A 23708-nucleotide genomic window follows, 5' to 3' on the forward strand; every position below is an offset into this window, starting at 1 on the left:
AGGATTGTTCCACATAGCTGATTTTTCAGGTCTCTTTGAATTCTTGGGAACTGACTGATGTCCGAGATAGTCATGAGGACAATAATAACGTCATAGAATGAACTTTATTTGTCTATCCTTCTCACTTTAAATTAAATAGTGAGATGAGATTATATAGTTTTAAATGAGTTAAATAAAATATTATTTAGAATATTATTTTTTAATATTAATAATATTTCTATATCCAAACAGGACCTTAGAGTTCGGACACAAACTCTGTGGAAGTCAAATTCATCACTATACTCGGAAACCATAACCAATTCACAAGTCAAAAACAATGCATGCACGTAATGAAACGTGGCCAGGCCAGCTAGAATTATATATATTAGAAGAAGATAAAAGAAGGAAACTATTTATATGCATCATTTCGTTGAATCTTTCATGCATGAATCTGAATATACGATCGAGCCTTTACGAATCTGGCTTGCTTTCGAGTATAGGTACAAGAATATTTTAAAAAGGCAGAAAGATAGAAATTATATGATGGGGGCCTTTCTATATATGGATTTATACACGATCTTTTAGATTCTATATCTCATTAAATTTCAAGCATTAGATTCAAATAACTGCCAAACGTAAATTTAGGTTTTGTTTGGATCTTCAACTCATCTCAATTCATCTCAATTCATTATTACAATTTTTTCAAATTTCAACACAAAATATAATAAACAATTCAACTTTTTCAAATCTAAAAATAATAATAATATTAAAAAATAATATTCTAACAATATTTTATCATCTCAACTTAACTCAATTCAACTCATTTCAACATCTAAACGCAATCTTAATGTTGAAAACCGTAAATAAGAAAATGATACATATTGAAATTAAAAACCGAAAAATACGGACATCTATCCATCCAGATTCCAGAGTAGGCCCAGATGTAATTTCCTTATTGGTGTCTTATTCTGGGGAAAATACTATCTCAGAAGAGAGAGATTCTAGCAGGCCGGGTTTCCTTAAACCAGGAAGGAATGCCAATTTCAGGCTTATAATAGCATTGTTAACGCAAATTATGATGAAGAATCTCTATTTTAGGTGCATAAGCTGTTGTTTACAGCCTGTAACATTGACAGTACGCTGTACGTGTATTGACCGAGCTGTATAAAAATAGTGTCGTCTGGTAGAAGCCATTTAGACCTTTTGGCATTTTGTATCGAAGCAGTAGAACCGCAGAAGGGAGAGACAGCCATGTCTGGTCACTCTGAAACCGGAGGCCCTCGAGCCAAGTCGCCTGCCGAGCATGAACCCAATCTCGACATAACCAGTAATCCTCTCTCTCTCGGAAATAAAAATAAAAATTCATGGCTACATTACCTTTTGATTCATTGTTCCTCACATTCTTTTATGATTAATGAAATGTTCCCGTATGTTGGGTGTGCTTAAAATCAACTAACTACCTTAAATGTTTTCGTATATCAATTGATAGATCTTGTTTTTCAAACTTCGTCTACGTTTGTTGCCATCACCAACCTCATGCTTTTTCTATACTACATTCTCTTACGCGTGTATATGCAGAATCCATAGATAATATTTACTTGCGTATATTAGCAATAAGTCGCGATTTAATTCCATAGGATGTGAAATATTTCCTTGTAAATCCAACACACGGTAAGATTGATGGCATTCGTATGAATATGCTTTAAATTTGACACAAGTATGCATGATAATGGACACAATGATGCATTTGTTCATATCGTTTTATTGGAGAAAGAGTTATTTTCTTTTCTTTTTTTTTTGCTCGAATATTATTTTCTTTGATTTCTTTTTTTACATTCTAATGTTCATAAATGTCGCCATTCTACAGAAGCAGGGGATGAGGAATTCGATGATAGCCCAATTGAGCAAGTGAGGCTGACGGTTCCACCCACCGATGACCCAACACAACCGACCTTGACATTTCGAACATGGGTTCTTGGGATAACGTCTTGTGCCCTCCTCGCTTTTGTCAACCAATTCTTCGGGTACCGCCAAAATCAGCTCTACATATCATCAGTCTCAGCACAAATTCTTGTGCTGCCCATAGGGAAGCTAATGGCTGCATGGCTTCCATCAAAGCCAATACCAATCCCCCTCACAAAGTGGTCCTTCTCATTGAACCCGGGCCATTCAATCTGAAAGAACACGTTTTGATCACCATCTTTGCCGGTTCTGGAGCCGGTGGAGTGTATGCAGTTAATATTTTATCTAGTGTCAAGGCTTTCTACCACAGGGATATCCATCCAGCTGCAGCCTTTTTGTTGGTACAAACTACTCAGGTACAGTTGGGTTTCGTCTTTTCATTTCAATCTCGTCATGGCTATAGAGTGCCTGCGAAAACGTCATCCCCTTTAATCTGTATGCGATACAAAAAGTGCCTTCAGTACTCATACATGGTTCTGATTATTTTTTAACCGTACCTCATTGTTTGTACATTAAATTTTCAGATGCTTGGGTATGGATGGGCTGGACTGTTTAGAAAGTACCTTGTTGACTCGCCTTATATGTGGTGGCCCGCAAACCTGGTCCAGGTCTCTCTATTCAGGTCCTACATTCTCCCTACCTGTCTCTCATATAAAGCAACTGTTTGATAACTCCCTCATATTGAGCCGAAATACACACGTGAAATGTATAATTCTGGATATAACTCCCTCATATTTAGCCGAATTATACATATGAAATGTAGGCATTGCACGAAAAGGAAAAGAGACCCAAGGGAGGACTAACAAGACTACAATTCTTCTTCCTGGTATTTGTAGCGGGCTTTGCTTACTACCTCATCCCGAGCTATCTTTTCCCTTCAATATCAGCTCTCTCCTTCGTTTGTTGGATCTGGAAGGACTCCATCACTGCCCAACAGATTGGTGGAGGCATCCATGGCCTTGGAGTAGGCTCAATTGGTCTTGACTGGTCTACTGTAGCTGGCTTCTTGGGCAGCCCTTTAGCCTATCCGGGTTTGCCATCGTCAATACTTTAGTGGGATTTATCTTGGTTGTCTACATCATTAACCCGATTGCTTATTGGAGCAATGCATATGATGCTAAAAAGTTTCCAATATTTTCCTCCCACACTTTCGACCATAGTGGTCAACCTTACAACTTATCCAGAGTTCTGAATTCCAAGACTTTCGATATTGATTACGAGGGTTATAATAGTTACAGCAAACTTTATCTAAGTGTCTTTTTTGCCTTCACCTACGGGTTGAGCTTTGCTACTCTAACAGCTACTATTTCACACGTTGTCCTCTTCCATGGAAGGTACGCTTCTTAACATCAATTACGTCTGGTTTTGCTCCATTTACCGTGCTATCATTCTTTTGAGTTAACACAAGCTTTTCCTAACTCTCATTGCTTTATCTGTTTTGGGATAAAATTGAGCAGCGAAATTTGGCGACTGTGGAAAAGGACAGCAGTTGCAGCAAAAGATAATTTATCGGACGTGCATACAAGGCTGATGAAGAAGAATTATGAACAAGTCCCTCAATGGTGGTTTCATGTCATCTTAATTTCAATGGTGGCTCTTTCCTTATATACTTGTGAAGGTTTTCACAAACAGGTCCAACTCCCGTGGTGGGGACTCTTACTCGCTTGCGGGATTGCGCTATTTTTCACCTTACCCATTGGAATAATTCAAGCAACAACAAACCAGGTATGATGCTGACTAAACAACTTCGTTCTAATTTAATGGATGAAAAAGGACAACAAACATGCATTTATCTGTTGGAAAATGTATACGTAGGATCGGTTTTTGTAAATAACAAAAACTAGTTGTTTTTCGATCTCATATTAGCTACATGCTCTCTTAATATCTCCAAACACAGTTCCTTGGTCATGGGATTGGCCACCATCTTGGTCAAGGGGATAGACTCGGCTTTTATGTGTTTTACCTTGGAGCTTTTCCACTTTCTATCAAGATTAATTTATTTATTTTTTATCATTAATTTATGCATTTTTGTACGGACGGCCCATCTCTATAAACTGTCTTGATGTTAATTGCAGCAACCAGGGCTAAACGTGATTACAGAGTTGGTCATTGGGTATATATATCCAGGAAAGCCTCTTGCTAATGTGGCTTTCAAGACTTATGGCTATATTAGCATGGCACAAGCACTCACTTTTCTTAATGACTTCAAATTGGGTCACTATATGAAGATCCCTCCAAAATCCATGTTCATTGTACAGGTTGGTACATTATGAGCAATAAGACTTATTTGAGAAGTTCTGTTCACATTTCTTATAACTCATGAAGGCTGATCTTTCGGATAATTTGTATTCTCAGTTAGTAGGAACGTTGGTTGCTTCAAGTGTCTACTTCGGCACCGCATGGTGGCTTCTTACAACTATTGAGCACATCTGTGACGTATCAATGTTGCCAGAGGGGAGTCCATGGACATGCCCTGGAGATGAGGTTTTCTACAATGCTTCCATTATATGGGGAATCATAGGCCCTCTCAGAATGTTTGGAAGTGAGGGTGTTTACCCGGGGATGAACTGGTTCTTCATTATCGGCTTGCTGTCCCCTATTCCAGGCTGGCTGCTCTCCCGCAAATACCCCAACAAAAAGTGGCTTAGGCTAATAAACATGCCTATCCTGCTTGGAGCTACATCTGGAATGCCACCAACAAGAGCAGTGAACTATTGGGCTTGGGGAGCAGTTGGAATTTTCTTCAACTTCTATGTCTACAGAAAGTTCAAAGGATGGTGGGCAAGGCATAACTACATCTTATCTGCTGCTTTGGATGCTGGGGTTGCCTTTATGGGAGTTATCATTTTCTTCGCCCTTCAATCCAAGGATGTCAATGGTCCACAATGGTGGGGTCTGGACAGCGATGACCACTGTCCATTGGCTTCGTGCCCCACAGCACCTGGGGTTGCGATTGAGGGCTGCCCTGTTCTTTGAGATACTTTTGAAGGAAAGGAAACATCAAAAGCATATGGCTTATGTCTTCTCTTGCACACATGATGTTCCATTCCAGTTCCGCCAATGCTGACGAACGTTGAAGATGAAGCAGTAATAAATTTCATTAATTTGAACTTAGTTTCTTGATATAGGGAGATAAGGCATTGTACAGGATCACTCCTTTTTTCATCCTTTTGTAATTAAATTATGGTTCTTATTATTAGAGTACTTATATCTGGTTTTTAGAGCGACATACAAGAATGCGAATTTGCGCATATGACAGAATATGGAATACAATTGAACTGTTTAGATGCGCAATACCAAGATTAAGATAACATTGAAAAGAGTGCCATGATTTGAAAAACTTTCATTCCAACTCTATAATCAGATAATTTAGCCGGAATTCTTTTTTATGTACGAAACCACAGAGGTTCTCATTTTAAAGTTTAAGAAAAAAAAAAAAAAAAAAAAAACATTAGAATACATTCTCAATCGAACATAAACCAAGACAATCTCTCAAAGTCAAACACGCATTCGCCCCTCATTGATTTAATTCTCTGATCAATTTAGCCTCATCCCCAAAACCAGCGGATCAATTCAGCCTTTGTCATCCCAAATCCAGCATAAGAAACTCAGTTAAGCATACACATCAGGTGCTGCACTACCAAATGGTGGCAGATAAACAGCAACCAAGGACAAGATTACTTGAAGAGTTCAGGATTCAGCCAGTCCCTGCAATAAAAAGTTTATCACACAGAACATTCTCAATTGGTAACAGTATCTCATACAGAACGGTCTAAATTAGTAACAATTAACTGCATAACAACTGAAATTGGAGGAAGAAGAGAGAATAAAGACATGGCCGTCAGTGCTTACTTGCTGATGTCATCAAGGTGGTCATCAAAATCTACAATATCCTTCCATTTTTCAGTTGAAATATAATCCAGCAGGACTACATTTGCTGATGGCTCCTTAATGGTTAACTGGCTGCTTCCCTCGGATCCAGCTAACTTCCAAATCCTTGATGCATCCCTCGTGTAAATCTGATTTGCAAGGAAAAGAACATATGAAACTTTGGTTGACAGAAAAAGCATGCGAAAATGACTCTGAGAATTGTGAAGCAGAACAGCGACTAAATTACCATAACAGTAGAATTATTGCTAAGTTTGTTTGAAAGCCTTGTTATTTAAATCTTCACAAATAAGTTTTCACGATTTCAAGTTTCTTATCAGCAGATATTAAATTAGAAGGTGATCCCCTTAAGATTATATTTACCTGAGAAAGGAAACGTCAGGATGAACTGATTATTAGAAGACCAACATGCTGTTCTAGACTGATCATCAAGGGAGACCAATATCTCTTACCAACTCAACCCCCCCCAAAAAAAAAGGGAGATAATAAAAGTAAACACTACAAATCTTGATGGAGAGGGGCACTTGGAGATGGTCTGAAGTAGGGGTGTGCAAAATTCCGAAAATTCCGACTCCGTCCGACTTCCGCTCCGACTCCGACTCCGACTCCGACTTTGTCGGAGTCATCGGAATTCGGAGTAGCTCTGAATATGTATTCGGAGTCGGAGTCGGAGTCGGAGTCGGAGCTCCAAGAAGCTCCGATTCCGACTTCGAAATTTTTTTTACTGTACACTTGCGCTCGAGCGAGGTGTCGAGCGCAAGTCGAGCACACGTTGTATTGAACATTGGCTCGAGCGACATGTCGAGCGGAAGTCGAGCGAACCTCTCTGGAAGAGTTCTGCTCGAGCGATATGTCGAGCGGAAGTCGAGCAAACCTCTTACAGAGAGGTTCACTCGAGCGACATGTCGAGCGGATGTCGAGCGAACCTCTCTGGAAGAGTTCTGCTCGAGCGACATGTCGAGCGGAAGTCGAGCAAACCTCTTCCAGAGAGGTTCGCTCGAGCGACATGTCGAGCGGAAGTCGAGCGAACCTCTCTGAAAGAGTTCCGTTCGAGCGCCACGTCGAGCGCACGTTGAGCTCCGATCTTATGTCGGAGCTCCTATAGGAGGTCGGAGCTCCGATAGGATGTCGGAGCTCCGACCTCCGATCGGAGTCGGACTCCGACTCCAATTCGGAGTCGGAGTCGGAGTCGGAGCTCCAATTTGGCTCCGACTCTTGTCGGAGTCGGAGGTCGGAAACGATCACTCCGACTCCGTCGGAGTCGGAGCCCAGCCCTAGTCTGAAGCAGCTATGTGTGGACAGTTCGAATCTTGAGGGAAAGCAGCTCTTCAACAAATAAAAACTCAAAGAAGAACTAGATCTTTTTTAAATCAACTCAGGGGCATATAAATTTCTCTTGAATATGGTAATACAAATGTTAAAAAGTGAAGAAAAATTAATTTTGTGTATGTCATTTATGACTACAGGAAGCTAAGGATTAGGTGGTGTATTATCAATTTTGACAATAGCTTTAACAGTAAGCCTTTAAGGATGTAATCTAAAAGTCACTAGGGCAATTTGATATCTTCAATCTTCTAAAAATGTTCATGAACTTTTGGAGTTGGAATAGGGCAATTTCAAGGAAGATATTTGGGTTGTCAATTTCTTGTAGGAAGTAATTTTAAGGTATACTCTAGTTACTTTATTCCCATCATAAACGCAAATTACCACATCATTTCTAGAAAATTTCCATTAATTTATCTACTGTATACTCAATGCCAATATAACTGCACCATAGAATTATGTATATGAACCCTAAAAAATTCGTTTGATTTCAAAATTGTATAACACAGCATTAAAGCCTACTCCAACTGCAATACCGCAGCATCATGCACGATATTCCCACCATGGTTTCAAATTCAGCAGAACATTACAAGCCATCAGCTTCCAAATTTAATGCCAAATTTTTTTTTTTTTTTTTTTTTTTTATAAGTAAATAAGTAGCTTTATTGAATAGAATGAAACTAGGCAAAGCCCAAGTACACAGGAAGTATACAAAGTGAGACACCTAATTACATTCTAGTGAGCTGAAAAGAAGATAGAAACTCATGGACATTCCCACCCTTCAATACAATAGCAGAAAACCACTGTAAAAGAGATAATACAAAAAAATTCCAGATTTCCCCCACTGTATGTTCCTTGTTACTAAAACACCTATCATTCCTTTCTGAAATTTAATGCCAAAATTATATGGTTATATGAAAATAATTCAAAGAACCCAGATAATCAATCCTGTGCTAAACTTAAACTAAATTGCCTTTAGTGCAAAAACCCTTATGTCCTATAAAAGCAAAAAAAAAAAAAAAACTCTACCAATGCAAATAACAAGAGTACTGACCTGCATTACTGGGCTCCCGTCCTTACCCTTGGGTAAAGCCTCAAGCTTTTTGTTATCCAACTGCAAAAGGTCAAACAATATGAGGTTAAAACTCAGCAATTAACACAAGCAAAACCATTCCAACATCTGTATGTGTTTATGAATCTAATCACGTACCAAAAGAACGGCAGCTTGTGGAAAGTACCGGTAGATGTGATCGCCAATATTCTTGCCATGCTGCCAAGTTCATAATCATCAAACCTCTCGTTTGCATGAAAATAGCCCACAATATTTACACCTTTTGTGGCATAATGCTCCTCTATCTACAAAAAGAATCCAACCAAGCTTGTGTTCAACAAAAAAACCAGTAATTTTTTGCACATGCTCAACTGGTATAACATTTCCAAAGAGAGATCTTCCTCGTTAAGAATAAAACAACTATAGCCGCTGTCTGTTACAATGTGAAATTAGCCACTGTCTATACAGATCCATTTGACTACATCAAACCGAATATCCCTAAACTACTGAGTAGCATCCTGTAGCCTTTCGATGGCGATTAAGATTTTACCACTTCCATGCTTAATTAAATACATAAGCCTCAGTTTGTTCGTCATTCATTATAGCGCAGTAGTTTGTGCGTACAATATTGAGTTGGGAAAAGAAGAATTATATATTTAAAAAATTACGATTAACATTTTGTGAACTCTTGCACCTGGAGTTATCCTGATAACTAAAATATGAAACAATCGAAATAGATTTTCAGATGAATCTGAGCGGAATATTTTCCAGGTAATTATTTTTCTTTGTTTAATTTTTCAATTTACTCGGAAACAAACGGATAGGACATCATGAAAATCCTAGAGAGAGAGAGAGAGAGAGAGAGAGAGAGAGAGAGAATGGACAATACGAGGATGAGGGAGATCTCGAGCTGGGGGAGGAGGCCGATGTGGGAGTGGAAGAGAGGAACGGAATCGGTGATCTCGACGACATCTTTTTGGGGGGAAACGCGGCCGAGTAGGACCCCGTTGACGGGGAGGATTTGTGCTTGAGGGCATGAAGGACAAGCTTTACGTACGCGTTCTGTGAGATTTCGAAACGTGACTCGCCGCCCATGACTCGGTGAGTTTCTGAAACTGTCAATGAATCGTTGACGCGAAAGAGATCAGCAGATGATTCAAAAGGAGTCGATCGGGCGGAGAGAGAGAGAGAGGTGGGGGGGGAGACGGAGAGCCTTCAGAGCTCACTGGACTCGAATATTTGCAGGAATCTGCTAAAGATGGATGGACGGATGGATATATAGCACCCACGACGTCGTTTGATTTCCGGTTTTATTCCCTAATCTACGATTTTTTTTTTTTTACTCAAAAGCATAGTTTGGTGTGTTGTTTATTATTTTAATTTCTCAAAAGGATCTTTTTATTGGTTGGAATGAGTTTCTTATCAATATTTATATATATATATATATATCATCTTTGATTATAATTTGGATTTTAGGAGGAATGAGTTATTATGGATTCACATTAAAACAAATATCGTGGTGTTTCAACAAAATTGAATAGTAAAATACATTAAATTTTCTTATTTGGGCTTTTCAATGATTGCTCATTTCAGTCGGATGATAACAACAGATAACATTTATTGTGAAGAAAAAATATGGGAGAAGCCATTGTAGTGGGAGTAGCCGCTGCACACTCTACGTGGCATAAGTAAAATAACGAAAAACATCCTACAATATACATCTCCCAAATTCGACTGAGAGAGAGCTGATGAGAGAAAGAGCGGATATGAATGAGAGAGACCAAGATGTGAGAGAGAGCTAATGAGAGAAATCGAGATGGAGAGGGAGATCGATGATGAGAGAGAGAGAGAGTGACGATGAGAGAGAGCGGAGATGAGAGAGAAAATCGAGATGAGAGAGAGAAAGCGAAGATGATAAAGAGAGACCGAGATGAGAGAAAGAGACGATGAGAGAGAGAGAGAGCATGAGGGATGAGAGAGAGAGTCAAGGAGAGAGAGAGTCGAGGAGAGATATGATGAGAGAGAGAGTTGAGGAGAGAGAAAGAGACGGCGAGAGAGAGAAAGTCGTTGATGAGAGAGAGACGAGAGAGAGATGATGAGAGACAAAGGAAGAGAGAGAGAGGGGTAGCCGTCTGTGCGTTTTGCAACCAAAAACAAAAAAAACAAATGGACCAGAAGCAGGCATGTATTTGTGTGTAATGTGTGCACAGCTACAGTGGCTGCTATGTAAAAATGCTCTATTGTGAATGCCCCCACATTGGATTTGGCAAATCCTTTTTAAGTTTTATTTGCACAACTTTAAGAACATGAACATCGACGTCTCTCAACACCTCTTTGTCTTAATTTTTGCATAGACGTGTCTTCACTTCAACTGACCAAGATGAAAATGACATGATTTTCCACCACCAAGTAGCAACTATAAAGTCTTTAGTTTATGTCAAAACACAATTGCTTGCATATCTAAATTCTGGGTCTATCCCCCAACAAAATTCCTATAACGCAAAACTATCTGCGTTGAACACTAAAAGGTGCCCCAATGCTAATGTATAAGAGGCTAATCACGTATAAACAACCATAAGAATGCCTATCTAGATCGAACTAAAGTAGATTATAACAAACACCCCATAAGATAGCTATAGTCTAACAATCTACATAACATGCTAAAACGAAATTAGACTACACATGACTTTTAATATTAGATGGGGGAGGAGACTCATCCGAATCATTCTATTAGTTTCTCTAAGCCATACAATAGAGGAAAGTCGAGCAGAACTCTTCCGATCTTTTAAAGCTTTCCCTCTAGCAGTAGAAGGAGACCTTTAGTAGTTGTGAGAAAGTGTCTATCAATGCATGAGGAACAAAACTATAGGAGCCAGTGAAAAATTTCTATGGCAAAGCTTAAGCAATTGCATCGAAGACACTTCATTTCTACCCCCGACAAGGAGGATACTAGCTACTGCCTTTCAACTCTACCTTCCATAGGGGTGGTACCAACTATTGCCACTGTAGCCTCCCCCCTTCCATACAGCCCACCTGCTCCATCGTAACTAGCACCAGGCCCAAAGTCATAACCAGCACCATAGCCTGAACTTCCGTAACTTCCGTAGCCTTCCCCCCTTTGGCCATATCCACCTAACCCACTACCATAACCACCCCAAAGCCACCACCATAAGGTCCAAAGCGACTAGAATAACCAGGGGAAGACTCACTTCGGTAGCCACCTAAGCTACTGGATCCAAAACCCCCATAACCACCTCTAAATTCACCATATCCACCACCACCATAGCCATATCCACCACCAAGCCTACTGCCAAGACCTGCTATCTTGTAGGGACAAGGATCAAACCCTCCATCGAAACCTCCATAAGAACAGCCAAAACCACTGTAGCCATCATTAAAAGAACGAGACCTAAAGTTGCTATCATATGCAAGAGCAGGTGGTGGGTTTGAGGATTTCTTTGGTTCAGTTTTCTTGATCTCCACCTACAATAAAGCAACTTAGTTAACCTAGTTTCTGCTGCATAAACTACCATGATAAGCCTCTCCTGAGAAGTTCTATACCTGTAATAACCTGCACCTAAAATTAGTAACAGATGATTACAAGAATTTGTTTGGTTAAAAACTTCAAAACTAAACAAATAATGACCTTTAAAAATGTGTCTTATAAATAAATACAGAGAATGCACTGATGCATACTCCATGATTAACATGTATTGATTCATATGTTGAATTCTTGGACTCCACCTAAACAAGCTCACCTAGGTACCCGCCATTTCAATCATATTTCCATTCGATAATATTTCATCTACAACTTCATCAGTGTAAAAAATTATAAATCCAAAGCCTTGAGATCACTGGGTTTCATGATCACGTATGATCTGGTGTTCCAGCACTTCCCATACTTGGAGAAGCAATTCTTGAACTCCTTTGAAGAAATTAAACAAGCCAATCAAATAAAAATGAAAAAAGACATACCATAATCTAGAACGTAGAATGCATATTCAGTTGAGACATAACAAAATAACATTAATTAAAAGTTGTGTACCTTCAATGACTGATGATGAAATACCACCAACAAATATCTTCTTTGTTTGGAAATCCTTTGACTGCCCTTGGCCTTTCGGAATGGTCCTCTTAATCTCAACCTGCTCAAATCTAACTTAGTGAAACTTATATTTTATAATACCAAAATACTTTATTACCATACAAATGAGTAGCATACAAAAAGGATATTTACATGACTATACTATACTAAGTGAAAATCCCAGATCCCATTTTGAGGGATTGACAAGTTTCCTCTCAGGAAAGAGCTTTGCTTGCTCCGTGATTTTGGTTTTCTGGGATAAGAACCTAAGTTATCTTTGGCTTGTCAAAGCATCATTCAATCCATCCATTTTTACCCAGAAAATGCAAATGGCCCAAATCACACCACTTAGAAGTGAACTTTTGTAGATTGGAAAAGAAGTCAACTACTAAACAATATATGCCGTGTGGTTTCTAAAGAACCAAGCAAAGATACATGTAAATAATTTAGAATCGACTGAAGACCTTTCTTAGGGCCAATTAATTGTAAAGTATTTTCACAACTAATAAATCCTTAATATGACACTTTCTTTTCACCAGTTGTTTCACAGCATCTAAGTATGAGCCCATCATTTGCCCCGGCCCCAGGGAGAAGAGATGGACAAAGAACACCTCAATGTACAAAAATATATTATTAAATTTCATTGTTCTACATGTTAACTAAGAGAATTAAAAATTAAATGCAGATTGTGATGCATGGGAAGCATTAGAGAGCCATGGTTACGTGTTTTCCGTTGATGATATGTGTGTTTTCAATAACCTTGTCAACCATTGAAGGATCAGCATAGGTGATGAACCCAAAACCCCTGGGCTGATTAGTGTACTGATCTCTCATGATTACAACATTTGTTATCTCTCATATTTCTCAAAGTGGTTCCTAAACATCCCTAATAGTCACAAAAAAAAAAAACACAACAAAAGGAAAAATATAAACAAAACTTGTAAGAAACGCAATTAAACACACAAAAAAATATTCAGCTTAATAAAGTGATATCCATATATAACATTTTCAATTCCCTTACATCTATGGTCTCCATAGCCATAAACTTCATTATACCAACCCAATTGTTTTTAATCAGTAAATGAGATTTATTGATCATAAGAATAGGCAATAGCCCAAGTACGCGGGACATATACAAGAACAACACCTAGGTGTAATGTTCTAGTGATACAAGAAATTCATATCCATGCTATTAAAATCAATTACAATCAACCAATAGAACAAAATATTAAAAAAGAAAGTTCTAATTTCATCCATTGACCACTCACAATCTTCAAAGCTTCTCTCATTCCTCTCCTTCCAAAGACACAATCATAGGCAGATCGGACAAACCAACCCAACTGAGCAACTCATATACAAACTACCCCAGAGAAGAAAGAAAAGGTCTACCCCCTTACATACATTAATCAAATCAACAAATTAAATCATAAAGGTACAAATTACATTAAAAGTAGCCATATCTAAGCATAAGGCTTCTCTCATGTTAATTTTAATAGGTAATCAAGAACCTTTATTAATAAGGTAACAGGCATGGTCCAAGTACATAGGACACATATATGAGTAAGCTTAACTTATCTTTTAAGCAGGCCCCTTCTTCAAATTTATCAATAAATTTGATGAAACGCGTAATATCTTCAAACTCAGTTTCGAGTTCTTCATGTTTTTAACCTTTCTTGAAACACGCATATATACAACGTAAAAAGAAAAAAGACAATAAACTAACCAAAGCTCATTTCTTTGTGCAATCCTCCGATGAAAATCTTTCTGAATTTCAGAACATACAAATCACGAAATATTAGAAAACACAAAAGATTGAAGGAAAAAAAGAAAAGAATATGTCCCTCTTTGGTTGCCAAGAAAATAAGTAGGAGCCAATAGAAATTAAGCAAGAAATCATACAGATCTAGAATTATCCATTATGCTTCTCTTTTTAACCATCGATTTTATTAGGGAACCAACGGAAGCAAAAAATCGAGAGAGAGAGAGAGAGAAAGAGAGAGAGGAACCCAAGACTAGCACCATTGCCTGAGTGTGGGTTATCGCTCTTGGATTTCGACGTCATTGCATGTGAATTGGTTTGGGGATGGACGTTGTAGAGGAGGGATAACTAAAAGGATCGAGAGCTTGGGGATGATGAATGGGTTAGAACTTGGGGGGTTTTTGGAGATGAGAAAAGATATTTATAATTGTGAATTGTGCAACCGTTGCATAATCGTTTTAAAAAAAGTAACTAAAATATGGGACTCCCATAAAAAAAAAAAATTAATAGTGAACCTCACTCTTTTCAAAACGATTACGTAGCATTTACGCACTTTACCATTGTATGTAGAATTACTCGACGGGAAATATGCGAGTAGAGAATATAAAAAGAAGATGTGTGTGTGTGTGAAACTTCTAATTTGCCCCTTCCTTCGAGAGCAAGTCCCCACATTTCAATCCACTCCAACAAATATTTGATTGTGTTTTTGGATAATTTTATACATTACACTAAATGTATCATTTAATGATGATAAATGTGTTATATCTTACATAGAATAATGAAAGTAATATGAGAGTGTGATATATAACATTACTCTTACTTTTTCTTTTGGCTACATTTTTTTTTAAACATGCATGATATATATATTAAACATGTTAGGTGACGTTTGAATAGTAAGTTGAGATGATATGGGTTGAAATGCAAATTGAAAATTGAATAAAATATTATCAAAATATTATTTTTAAATATTATTATTATTTTGAGATTTAAAAAAGTTGAATTATCTATTATATTTTGTGTGGTAATTTGAAAAAATTATAATGATGAGATGAGATGAAACATTTTCTTGTCTCCAAACGGGATCTTAAAATCATGTTTCATACACCTAAGCTAAGTTCCTGCAACCCGGGTTCTGGGCACATTGATCCGAAGTTCAAGTACGGTTCGTGAGCCATTTTTCTTCTCTACCATGACGAATCAATTGATTTAATGTAGGCATCACTCTTTCCTTTGCCCTTCCCTCTATTTTCCCCTATCACTAGTGATTACTCCCAATCCGAAGCACCTCTTTTCCATTCATAGAGAGATCTAATCGTCAAAATCAATAATAAAAAAAAGGTCATCTTGGACCAAAATCCGAACAGATCAACCTTGTTAGGAGGTAATGCCCAAATGGGATGTTTCCACCTGCGATCACAAAGACAAGGATGGGTTTGGGGGTGGTTCGGGGAGCCTTCGATGTCAAAGTTAGTAGTTTGTCTGGGTGAAATGCCAGAGAATCGTAGAGTTTAGAGAGTCACATTCGTACCTGGATCATAACATTTATACAAGAGTTCGGAGGGGACATTTTCATACCTTGCGTCAAAGGTTTGCGTCACACCCACAGTGGCCTCGATCATCGCCTTTAATGTGTGGCGTGGCATCTGAGACAACATCATTAATGTGACGTGCCTCCTAAGGTGGCTCCATAAATGTGGCATAGCTTCCTAGGAGGTGCTTTACAGTTGAAGATTGACGTAGTCACTTCTTGTCCCCATTGTCAGATAATGGAAGGTTGTTCATGCTACTCGTTCACATGCCAGCGTGTATCCTTTAATGCTGGTAATCATAGGCGATTGTCAAGGTCGACTCGTGTGGCACCCATATGCCTCACTTGTGATCGGACAATGACTGAAACGTCGAGACATATAACATATGGCTACATACCCCTCATATATGACAGAAAATATGCAACGCTCCTAGGTATACTAGCAGTATGCAATAAGTAATGCAGCAGAATATATATGGTTCACGTGAAACTAGGCAACGCCTAAAGCAATTGCTTTAGCACATGGTACCTTAAAACTATGCATAACTCAAACATTGCCATCAACATAAGATTTCATATTAAAAGTATCCAAAAGATAGATATGTTCATTTTGTTCCCAAAACAAGAGACTATCAAAAAATGTTTCCACAAAAGTTAAACCTTAAGTCATATATTTTTCCACAAAACACTTTAGGTTCCCATGGTCATTTTTTTTTTCTTCACAAAAGTTCATCTTAGTCCGTCTTCTTCCTCTTCTCCAAAAAGTGGTCCACGTCCCTATTCTTCAAACTCTTCGTCTATTCCATGAGCTGCAACGGGCCTCAGAAATGAGACAGTCGACGTTCTCTATCTTATCCAAAAGAGAGGGCTCAGTTGAGCCCTCATTAGTCTTGGGCACCTTCTCACTGGTCAAGGGTACCTTGGTCCTCTTGCATTTCATCATCTAAACCTGTAACAACTTCTACCATTTCAGATGGGGAATGGTACTAGAAATTAGTACAATAAGATTTCGAGAAATCTCAGTAAGTAAGCATACAACATATAATGATTAACATAAGCATACAAGTGGCAAACCGTGGAATGCATGCATGAACATGTGCTTGACATATGGCGTGACCTAAAACTTGACTTGTACACTTGACCTTTTTTCAAAAAACATGTAACTAATTCTTTGTACTTGTTGGAAAAAAATATTATTTCGACAACATTTCATATCTTGTTAGTCACGTGATCCAGAATGTATCATATCATACACGTGATCTGTATCATGTAGGCTCATTGCCTTGTTTTTATAACACATGGTGGACACATCACGACTCCTCTATGCATCGCATGTTCCTGCTAGTTACCGCACCACCAACGGTCTGTGCACCGTGGTGAATACGTCTTATTTATATCCGTATTCATGATAACAAGACAATACTTTGTCGAGTTATTTTACCTTAGTCATGGCACCCACTAGCATTAGGTGCTACCTCACTCTGGCATTTTTTTCAAAATGATCTATTCGAGGCACGTCGACGGTTCTTTGTCAACCCAGGAGTTACCTCTATTCTTAAGTATTCCAGAGTGGATAGAGGAGTTCCACTAATACTAGGACAATCTCCTGCCTTAGCATTTGGGATCCTGATAAAATATTTTTAGACTTTTTTTTCCTTGTAAAAAGACTATTTACTCAAATGCATGTGACATGAGGCTTAAGACATGTTGCTTTTCATACTAGACATGTGATACATGAGATGCCGTGCATAAAATCATTAAGCATAACATATTCAAATTATGACATGATAACATAGGACATGTGAAGTGTCAAAACAACTTCACGAATATAGAAGAATATGTCTTGGCCAAAAAAGGCATGTAACATAAAGAAATTCCACTTAAACATATTCCATACTTGAAGCATAATAGACAATAGTCATGGTATGGATGAATCGAACATGAAATCATGGCAATATCATAAGAATCCGAAACACATAACATCACAATAACCGAAACTTCATGATATGTGAAACATCAACATAACCTCAAGCAAAACTGAAACGTAAACATTTGATTCATGACATTTTCAACATAGATCCGAATCATATAACTTTTCTCATGATTTTATACAAGTCAAAGCAATATATATTCAACCAAACAAAATATAGATTAAAAATCAAAGTTAACAATAACAATGAAAGATTTACACAAGTATATACATATGTTAGCCAAACTAGGTTGAGTGTATACTTACAAAGATCTTTCGGGAAAACAAATAATAAGCTGTAAATTGGATGTACAACTTGTTAGAACAAGAGTTTCAAAAACCCTAATCCGTGTGCATGAGTGTGTGAGGTTTTCAGATTGTCTCTTGTTCATGGAACCTCAAGACCATTCGGTTCTAAGGTTTTTAGACATGAAAACCCTTCAAAATTCGTGTGACTCTTGGTTAGATCTTGAACATGTGTGTAGTTCATGTGGGTGGCTAAATGTGTGGAGGATCTAAGCCCTCAAGAACTCAAAAACCCTAGGGTTATTTCAAGATGAAATAACCTTGAACTAATGTGTGCTTTTAAAAAATCTAAAACTCTTTAGAGATTCATCATCTCCTTGAGTTAGGTGTGAGTGGTGTGAACAGAAAAATAGAAAGTAAGAGATCTTCACCGTAGCCTCCTTCTTGCTAGTGCCATGATCCTCTCTTGGGTGTAGACAAGAGTAGTCTCTCTTGTTTGGTTGGAAGGAAAGTGAGAGAAAAAGTGTTGGTGTGAAGTGGTATGGAGGATATGAGAGCATAAGCAAATTTTGAAAATGGCAAGAGAAGAAGAACCCTTGGGCATGTCTCTCTTCCCCTTTTATAGAATCCCTTTCAAGCTTTCATTGGTTACTTGTGGTCCAATGCATGAATGACATGTGTACTCCCATTCTTCCCTCTTAGCTGAATGCCTCTTCCTCTTCCACATCATTGGATTGTCTTGGGAATGTGGAAAGGTTACTTGGGCTTGTGGCCCTTGCCTTGGCCGAATGCTTTTGTCCTCTATGCCCCTTCTATTTTCGTCTAGATACAATGTATCTTAGGGTAGAAAGGTAAATCAATCTTTATGTCTTTTCATCTTCCAAAAATGAAGCTTTGCGTATGGCATAAGCGTGTGCCTTGCCCTAACCGTCCATCTCCTTCCCCAATTCTCATGTGATTCTTCATCTTCTAGTGCCCCTTCCCTATGTGACTTTTTATTTTCCAAGAATCCCCTTTCTAACCCTAAGATGCAAGTGGCGTGTGTGAGTGTACCTTTGGGTATAATGGCCGAAAATGTGAGGGTATGTTGGTCATTTCGTGTAGTTGTCCTTTCATATTCCTTCTAGAAAGTCCTTGCATGTTTGACAAATGACAAGGTCTCAAGAAAAACTCTTAGATGGGCATGTGATGTAGGAAACTGAACCCTCCATTTTGTCCATTGGGCTTCCCTATGCAAATCCCTCTCAGAAACCCCCTTGGTCTTCCCTAGGCACCACTCCCCTATGCAAATCCATCTTGGAACTTCAAACTCTTGCCAAGTGGCATGGTGTAGGCGTGTTGGGTGAGTTGGCCGAAAGTCTCTTGGCCTTCTCTAGGTCATTTCCTCATCCTTTCTTCTAGAATGTCTTTTGCATGCATGACATGTGGCAACCAAACTAGGGTTGGTGTGCATGCCCTCCCTTAACTTCCCAAACATGTTTCTCTCTCTCCCTTAGCCCACTATCAAGTCCAGGTACATAGTGTTGTGCATGCATGACACTTGTAGCAAAGGCTTTTGGTCATGGGCCAAACGTTTCTAGGGTTTTTGGGCTTGAGTTTCTTATGGTGGCCAAAATAAACATGGGCTTAGTTGGCCTTCTCTTGAACTTAGGTTGCTATCAACAAATCTAATGGCTATATCCAACTAGACCTATTCTTGTGGTCCTAAAATAATACTAAGGCAACAAAAATAAACACGAATGTAATATAGTCATGTTTCAGGTTATCACAACGCATCCCGTTTGTCCCCTACTACAGGTTTCTCACATGAAACCTTCCCTTTCTACTAATGCGGCCCGTGGGTCGGGCCATTTTGATTGTTCCTAGGCCATGAGGTGAAAAAGACAAGTTCCAATCTGAGAGGGATCTTAGTATCTAGCCCAAGCTCAACCCAGTGAGTCGAGAGATAGAAATATCCCTTCCAAAACAATTACAAGATACAAGAGTTAAAAAGATGGAAGGCCCCAACAATCATCTCAAACTATCTAATACAACACATGAAAAAGAAGGAAAAAAAAAAAAAAAAACAAGATCTGAAGCGAGTGACTTAACTCCCACTCATTTCCCATGAGGGGAATCCGCCCATTGCTCCTACATTTATTTGGTAACATGCAAAATATCTTCAAAAGCGAAAGAATGGTAAAACATGTGTTCTTTTGCCTTTCCCACTTCATATATTTATACAATCGATGTTTATTATATAAAATCTTTGTAAAAATTACATTCAAGTAATAATGTACAATATTCTTTGCTAATCAAAAGTGTATTGAGAAGTTGAAACAATGGTTTCAGAATGAAAAATCACAGGTTTAATTATCCCGGAGGCATTGCTGTAGGTACTCATTTTCCTTCCTTATGGCATCCAGATCAGCTTGTAGCTTGTCAACATTTAAGCTACGGGATGCCATAGCCGCTAGCTTCATTTCATGTTCAGCCACTTCTCTTTGTACTCTATCAGTGGCCAGGATTTTCTCATATATCTGTTCGAATGCCTCGTGGAAGCTAGTGAGAAGTCTATATGCCTGTCTTCCTACTGGGTCTTTCTTCGCTTCCCTGCACATGCATACTTCTTTTCAGCACAAATCGATCAACTTCATTAGGACACTACAGCCTACAGGGGCTGCAACAGCAAACAGTCTGTACCTGAATACTATTTCGTCTACGACAGCATAAGTTCGATGAAGGCGTTCTTGGGTAGAATTACTTTCCAATTGAAGCTCCCTGGTCTCTTTTAAGATCCGATCTATATCAGCATCTTGTTTCCGACTATTCTTTGTTATCTCCTTTATCCGCTGAATGTAGGAATTCCTACATGCCGTTTTGGGCTGTCTCTCAAGTTCTGCACAAAGTTGAGAACGCTCCTCCTCCCTACGGAATGACAAGACAGTTGCAGCAAGAACAGGCAAAGTAGTACGCAGAAAATGCGAAATGATTTTTTGCCAAGGAAGTGTAAAGATAAGAAGGAAGAGAGATGAATAATAATTAAAAAGAAAAGGAAAAACCGTCTTTACACTTCAAAGGAAGCAAATAAGTGTAAATATCCAAACCAGAATTATACCTCTGTCTAATTTCAGACAAGACACACTGCTTTTCCAACTCAACTTCTCTCAACTTTTGGAGCTTTTCTTGAGCTTCTGGGTTGTTGGCATATAAAGACTCCTCAAGACTTCTCTTCTTCTCTTCCAGAGATTCTCTAAGAGCTTCCCTGTGGAAGATTGATTATGTCAGGTGAAATCAATATTTGCATCTCCATGCTTGCAAGAAAAAAAAAGTTAGTTTCCCTTTTCAAATGTACATTTTAAATTATTCTAAAGTAATATATATTAAAAAAGTGCATGCTCAAAACATGTCATCGCAGAAAAGCAGAAGGGAACATTTTTATGAGAAAAAAGGCAGCGATATCTTACCATGCTGATTCCAATTCAGCAAGATTACACTTTTTGGCATCAATTTTCTCATCGAGCTGCCCAAGGTAGAAGTCAAGGGGATGCTCCGCATCAAAAGCCATCTCTGCTGCTGCCCTTAACAGCTCCAATTCTTCCTCAAGTTGCCGTAGTCCAGTGTTATTTGTTGTTCTCTCCTCCAAAAAAGATTTTTCTTGATTTTTTGTTTTTCCAGTCTCATATATTATCTAGTAAAAAAATAAACATCAAATAAAGCCCATCATCAGGATTTTGTTTCCAGAATGCTAAGAACTTTTTGTTCTAAGAAGAAAATAAATTTGAATTCTAAATTTAAGCTTTTGACTGGCTTTCGATGCCTCGCCTCTTACACCGTTGTTAGAAACTAGATCATCTTGAGTCCTTGACTGCATGGTTTGTTTCTATTACCATTTAACTAGTCCATTCAATAATTGTCCGAATGCACAATAATTCAAATGAAATTACCTTGGAAGATTGCTCTCTAAAAGAAGATCCTTTCTGTTCAAACGCTAGAACATCCTTATCATCTCTCCAAGCTGCAGTTTCTTCATTTCCTGATGTATCTCTTCCAGCATCCACCACTTCTTCAGAAGATTCCTTCCCACTCAATACAGTAGTCAGTTTGTCCTTGCTGAAATCTCCAGTCCTGGGGAAATATACATCATCAACAGCCACTTCATCCATTTTTCTTCTAATGAGATCAGCCTCATGGAGCCTGCTAAGAGAGGCATCTCCAATCTTGGTATTCAACCACTCCGACACTTCAATATTCAGTCTTAGATCTTCCAATTTGGCTCTGCCTTTCTTAGAACTAAGATCTACCCCCCCATTATTATCCTTCTTTTGCCGGTCCTCGGAAGTGCTTTTTTGATCATCATCTTTTATTCTCCCTCTACCCTTAACATCCTTCACATCAGCAGTTCTTCTATCTTCAGATATCTCAGAAAGTCTCTCCACCAGTAATCTGATCAACTTATACAAGTCCTCTTCAGACGGATACAGGAACTGCCGTAAGCAACACATATAGTCTGTTTCTAAGCATAATTTCAAAATAATTAAAAAAAAAAACAGACGATAAACATAATGAGAAGAAAATGAAGGACATGCAGCAAAATTAAGGACCCCCCCCCCCCCCCCCCCCCCCCCCCAAAAAAAAAAAAAAAGATATAAAAAGGAAAGATATATTCACCACAACGGTCTTAAAGCTCGTCTATATACAGGAAGTATCAAGTGTCAAGGTTCACTGACCAAAAAGAAACAATCAAACATCGAGGACAACAGTACAAGTGACACTGAACCGCTCAACTGCCAGAGGAAAGGTCAAATGATTGGTAATGTAAACTTGAAATTTTTTATTGAACACTCCATGGTGACTTGCAAACACGGGTGTAACCAAACTTTATAAATTCTCAGACTACAGAATTCATAATCTTTTGGAAAGCTTTACGTCGACACCATAGACAAATAAAATCTGTAACCGAAATTCATGGCAAAATAACGAAATCTAATTTGGTATGGAAACACTCTGGGAGGTGCAAATTGAAGTCTTTCCTCTCCATAATAATCGCAAAAGCAATTCAATTGTAAAATAGAGAAATAATCGAGCAAAACTAAAGAAAAAGATCAAACTATTCTGCAATCAGTTAACTTTGTGAACTGCAGCGTACATCGAGGCCCATAAATTAATAAACTATTTTTTTCATGAGGAGTCCTAGTTCTGATCGTACTAAACCCCTTTCTTCTAGGAAAAATGCTGGTCATCGAAAAGCAAAAAACACCCCAAGTCCAAAATTAAATTTTTGTGAAAATTAAACTTCGTAAAATCTAAATGCCGCGTTTCACTATGTCACTTTTATAAGCCGAAGTAATGTATTTCGTTCGCCCTCTTTTTGTTTCTGAGCAAAACAATGCTTAGCAAATTGTCAAACATTCCTATTCCTTAACTCTGTCCAACATTTTCGGAGCAACCAACCCAAATTCAAACAATCCAAAAACGCCATTTTTTTACTTGACTAACCTTGTGGAAACTCATGTCTCCGATGTAACCCAGACTCTTAATCCCTGACGCGATGTCCGAACAGATCTTGACCTGGGTGGCCATGGATCCATCGGGAAGAGAGGTGGGAAAGGATGCCGTGTGGTCGAGAAGGTTAAGGCACTGGGCGCAGATGGAGACCAACGTGTTGGGGTCGAGGTCTCGGAGCGAAGAAACGCTTGGTGGGATCGAAATACCGGAGCTCTCCAGCGAGTTCATGAGTATCTCCTGCGACTCGTCCATTGTATTTTTCTTCAAAGAACTTGAAGATTCGTCCGCCCAGCTATGTTTGTGTCCAGTGTGTTCTGTATTGTGCGTCTTTGTTCTCGTTGATTTTTGGGTTACGGTAGCAACGAAGCCCGTTTGGCCTGGCCTCCGATAAAATGAGTACAATATTGATTATTGATAATCTTTTAAGTAATA

At 38.5% G+C, this 23708-nt stretch overlaps 3 protein-coding genes and 1 pseudogene across 5 annotated transcripts; 1 reads left to right on the forward strand and 3 right to left on the reverse strand.

The window, feature by feature from the left end:
* The first annotated feature begins 996 nt into the window (after nucleotides 1-996).
* Nucleotides 997-5409, forward strand: LOC121234890 (oligopeptide transporter 1-like). Its single transcript, XM_041131027.1, is given in 9 exon segments — nucleotides 997-1306; nucleotides 1847-2143; nucleotides 2146-2297; nucleotides 2466-2563; nucleotides 2704-2969; nucleotides 2972-3275; nucleotides 3399-3666; nucleotides 4017-4199; nucleotides 4297-5409. Coding segments are annotated over 9 exon segments (2265 nt in total). The 5' UTR covers nucleotides 997-1230; the 3' UTR covers nucleotides 4918-5409.
* On the reverse strand, nucleotides 5273-9298 carry LOC121234892 (ER membrane protein complex subunit 8/9 homolog). Its single transcript, XM_041131028.1, is given in 7 exon segments — nucleotides 5273-5649; nucleotides 5794-5960; nucleotides 8207-8266; nucleotides 8363-8418; nucleotides 8421-8508; nucleotides 9093-9217; nucleotides 9220-9298. Coding segments are annotated over 7 exon segments (606 nt in total). The 3' UTR covers nucleotides 5273-5618.
* Nucleotides 9299-11172: 1874 nt separating this feature from the next.
* On the reverse strand, nucleotides 11173-14349 carry LOC121234891 (annotated as a pseudogene).
* Nucleotides 14350-19963: 5614 nt separating this feature from the next.
* Nucleotides 19964-23660, reverse strand: LOC121235835 (coiled-coil domain-containing protein 22 homolog). Of its 3 annotated transcripts, none has more exons than XM_041132258.1 (6): nucleotides 23268-23660; nucleotides 21716-22255; nucleotides 21236-21459; nucleotides 20887-21033; nucleotides 20472-20696; nucleotides 19964-20381 (listed from the first exon to the last, which is right to left on the reverse strand). In XM_041132258.1, the coding sequence occupies exons 1-6, from the start codon at nucleotides 23526-23528 to the stop codon at nucleotides 20138-20140; spliced, it is 1641 nt and encodes a 546-aa protein (XP_040988192.1). In that variant the 5' UTR covers nucleotides 23529-23660; the 3' UTR covers nucleotides 19964-20137. The 3 variants fall into 3 exon arrangements, with proteins under 3 accessions (XP_040988192.1, XP_040988193.1, XP_040988194.1); XM_041132259.1 differs by having other exon boundaries at nucleotides 21716-22278; nucleotides 23268-23406; XM_041132260.1 differs by having other exon boundaries at nucleotides 21716-22284; nucleotides 23268-23406.
* Nucleotides 23661-23708: the final 48 nt, after the last annotated feature.

This window comes from Juglans microcarpa x Juglans regia, chromosome 6D (genome assembly GCF_004785595.1).
Source record: "Juglans microcarpa x Juglans regia isolate MS1-56 chromosome 6D, Jm3101_v1.0, whole genome shotgun sequence".
Lineage (NCBI taxonomy): Eukaryota > Viridiplantae > Streptophyta > Magnoliopsida > Fagales > Juglandaceae > Juglans > Juglans microcarpa x Juglans regia.